The sequence below is a fragment of the Palaemon carinicauda genome, chromosome 39 (genome assembly GCF_036898095.1).
Source record: "Palaemon carinicauda isolate YSFRI2023 chromosome 39, ASM3689809v2, whole genome shotgun sequence".
Classification (NCBI taxonomy): Eukaryota; Metazoa; Arthropoda; class Malacostraca; order Decapoda; family Palaemonidae; genus Palaemon; species Palaemon carinicauda.
The window spans coordinates 13,164,262-13,168,356 of NC_090763.1; the positions used below are offsets into that span (position 1 = coordinate 13,164,262).

General features: G+C 42.1%; 1 protein-coding gene across 1 annotated transcript; it reads left to right on the forward strand.

Moving 5' to 3' along the window:
* The first annotated feature begins 1,271 nt into the window (after positions 1-1,271).
* LOC137631260 (dynein heavy chain-like) lies at positions 1,272-2,588 on the forward strand. The gene has a single exon (XM_068363042.1). The coding sequence runs from the start codon at positions 1,272-1,274 to the stop codon at positions 2,586-2,588; it is 1,317 nt and encodes a 438-aa protein (XP_068219143.1).
* Positions 2,589-4,095: the final 1,507 nt, after the last annotated feature.

Consider the following 4,095-nt stretch of genomic DNA (forward strand, 5'->3'; position numbering starts at 1 on the left):
TCACTTTGAATATTATCCTCTAGATAATTTGTTTTCTTTGATGTAATTCCATGGGTTAATTTCTTACACCTTGATTTTACTTATGAGTCGACCAAGTATTGCACAATTCTGTTTACTATAAGGCCTTTGGTTCCAACTGGAATAGATGCCTGGGGAATCTGAGAGAGAGAGAGAGAGAGAGAGAGAGAGAGAGAGAGAGAGAAAAAGAGAGAGAGAGAGAGATAGCATGCTGTTTGTGTCAGGGTATTCCTATTTTTCTGCAATTAACTCTCCCCCCCCCCAAACACAACTTTTTCCTCATTTGTAGGAAATTAATTAGCAGGTAACTGCTCATCAAAATAAAAGTTTTGTTGTGCTGCTCACAGCCTTAATAGTTTGGAGTTTAGAAGATTGAGAAAAATACTATTGGGTATTTGGTAAAAAAGAAACTAGTTGTTCTGAAAAATTTATCCGCTAATTACCATTACCACATATGTCGATTAAAAAAAAAAAAAAAAAAAAAAAACTTTTTTAAAGGCTTAAGGGCTGGTCATGACTGGCAGAGGCAAAGGACAGTGACTTTGCTCTAGCGAGTAGGACAGTACCTTAGAGACTGACCATATATACATATAATCAGGGCCTAAGCAACCACTTCACCCAAGCTAAGGACCAGGGAAGGCCAGGAAATGACTACTGGTGACTCAGCATATAAACCTATGGGCTCCTCCAAACACCCCATCCTGGGCTCACGAGGATGGTGAAGTTGTGGGGGTCACTATGCCCCCACCCCCAGGATTTAATAATCCAGGCATTTTTTATAGTTTTAAAGTGTCCCAAAACAGGTTTGGAATGTTAACACACGAAAAAAGTGGGCTCTCTCTCTCTCTCTCTCTCTCTCTCTCTCTCTCTCTCTCTCGGCTTGTAAAGTGGATACATGGCTCCTCCATATTCTACTTCTCCCTTCATGCTCCTTCATATTCTACTCCTTCTCCCTTCATGCTTCTCCATATTCTACTCCTCCCTTCATGCTACTCCATATTCTACTCCTCCCTTCATGCTACTCCATATTCTACTCCTCCCTTCATGCTCCTCCGTATTCTACTTCTTCTCCCATCATGCTACTCCATATTATACTTCTCCCTTCATGCTCTTTCATATTTTACTTCTCCCTTCATGCTCTTTCATATTTTACTTCACCCTTCATGCTCTTATAAATTCTACCTCTCCCTTCCTGCTCCTCCATATTCTACTTCTTCTCCCTTCATGCTCCTCCATATTCTACTTCTCACTTCATGCCCCTCCATATTCTATTTCTCCCTTCATGCTCCTCCATATTCTACTTCTTCTCCCTTCATGCTCCTCCATATTCTACTTCTTCTCCCTTCATGGTCCTCCATATTCTACTTCTCACTTCATGCCCCTCCATATTCTATTTCTCCCTTCATGCTCCTCCATATTCTACTTCTTCTCCCTTCATGCTCCTCCATATTCTACTTCTCACTTCATGCCCCTCCATATTCTATTTCTCCCTTCATGCTCCTCCATATTCTACTTCTTCTCCCTTCATGCTCCTCCATATTCTACTTCTTCTCCCTTCATGCTCCTCCATATTCTACTTCTTCTCCCTTCATGCTCCTCCATATTCTACTTCTTCTCCCTTCATGCTCCTCCATATTCTACTTCTTCTCCCTTCATGCTCCTCCATATTCTACTTCTTCTCCCTTCATGCTCCTCCATATTCTACTTCTCACTTCATGCCCCTCCATATTGTATTTCTCCCTTCATGCTCCTCCATATTCTACTTCTTCTCCCTTCATGCTCCTCCATATTCTACTTCTCACTTCATGCCCCTCCATATTCTATTTCTCCCTTCATGCTCCTCCATATTCTACTTCTCATTTCATGCCCCTCCATATTCTATTTCTCCCTTCATGCTCCTCTATATTCTAGCTCTCACTTCATGCCCCTCCATATTCTATTTCTCCCTTCCTGCTCCTCCATATTCTACTTCTTCTCCCTTCATGCTCCTCCATATTCTACTTCTCACTTCATGCCCCTCCATATTCTATTTCTCCCTTCATGCTCCTCCATATTCTACTTCTCACTTCATGCCCCTCCATATTCTATTTCTCCCTTCATGCTCCTCCATATTCTACTTCTCACTTCATGCCCCTCCATATTCTATTTCTCCCTTCATGCTCCTCCATATTCTATTTCTCCCTTCCTGCTCCTCCATATTCTACTTCTTCTCCCTTCCTGCTCCTCCATATTCTACTTCTTCTCCCTTCATGCTCCTCCATATTCTACTTCTTCTCCCTTCATGCTCCTCCATATTCTATTTCTCCTCCCTTCATGCTCCTCTATATTCTAGTTCTCCCTTCATGCTCCTCCATATTCTACTTCTTCTCCCTTCATGCTCCTCCATATTCTATTTCTCCCTTCCTGCTCCTCCATATTCTACTTCTTCTTCCTTCATGCTCCTCCATATTCTACTTCTCACTTCATGCCCCTCCATATTCTATTTCTCCCTTCATGCTCCTCCATATTCTACTTCTCACTTCATGCCCCTCCATATTCTATTTCTCCCTTCATGCTCCTCTATATTCTAGTTCTCCCTTCATGCTCCTCCATATTCTACTTCTTCTCCCATCATGCTCCTCCATGTTTTACTTCTCCCTTCATGCTCCTCCATATTTTACTTCTCCCTTCATGCTCCTCCATATTCTACTTCTCCCTCCATCCTCATGCATATTCTCCTTCTCTCTTCATGCTCTTCCATATTCTATTTCTTCTCCTTTCCTCCTCCTCGATATTCTACTTCCCCCACTTCTCTTCCTCTGTATTTCATTTTATATCCTGCTTTATCCGCCATTATTAAAATTCAACTTTAGTTAGTAAAAACATCTGCGCAAAAGATGTTGCTGAAACCTTGTCGTCCTTTCCTCCTCCGCATATTTCTTCTGCAGGTAACCCCCTTCCCTCCACTTCCCTCCCCCTCCCCCTCCCCCACAAACTTCCCCCTGGAGCTGTCAGTGGGAAATGTTACCAAACGATTCTTGACCCACTTCTGGGCCGACGTTCGTTTTCGCTCCTCTTTTACCGCAAGAAGGTTGCAGCAATGCCAGGGTTAAATCTTGTTATGTTCTCTTACTGAAACCTTTTGCCTTCAAGTGCAACTAATTGATTCTCTCTCTCTCTCTCTCTCTCTCTCTCTCTCTCTCTCTCTCTCAAGTATAGATGACTCATCCACCTGATAAAAAGTGTCCACATCCACCTGATGAAATGTGTCTTCTTTTCTAATATCATTTCAGGAAAAAACTATCCTCTCTCTCTCTCTCTCTCTCTCTCTCTCTCTCTCTCACAGGTGACACATCCACCTGATGAGAATTGTGTTCTTATTCTATGGGTTGTTGTGGCCTATTGAAAAAGTTCCTGTCTGGCGTTCTGCTGGACGGGATGTCGAGTCCCGCTGAAGATCGATAATTTTTTTTTAGTTCACCGTCCTTGTGAGCTAAGGATGTGGGTGGGACCGGTTTGCGTGCAAGTCAATAGGTCTACTTTCTTAGTGATTAGTAGCCACTGCCTGGCCCTGCCGGGCCCTAGCTTAGGTAGAAAGGGGTCTTGTACGCTGATCATTTGTATATATGGTCAGTCTCCAGGGCATTGTCACTGTCCCTTACCTCTGCCATTCACGAATGACTTTTAAACCTTTATTATTCTCATGTTAAGAAATAATGATCCAGCATTTGTAGATGAGTGATCAGATCAAAGTTATTCCAATATTTATTTATGCGAAGGCATAGAGAATTTAAAATCAGCCTGAATTTTTTTTTTTTCACTACAATAGTTACTGACCGGCACTGTTAACTCACAGTGCATATCATTAGGGGTCAGTGTAACTCAGTTTCTCGGCTTCAATGACCATGGCTTTTTAACACCTCTTTTATATAAACCATTTCGACAGTCTGACTACTATTTCTTAATTTCGTTGATGCAAAAAAAAAAAGGAGAGAGAGAGAAAATACAATTATTTTGGAGCTTCTCGGAAATCATATATAACTAGAAAAACACTCAGAGTGCAGATCTCCGCCACGACAGCTTATTTCTCGAAACCAG

Bases quoted from the DNA above. Each gene is read 5' to 3' on its own strand.
- LOC137631260 (XM_068363042.1), top strand. From the start codon at position 1,272: ATGCCCCTCCATATTCTATTTCTCCCTTCATGCTCCTCCATATTCTAC.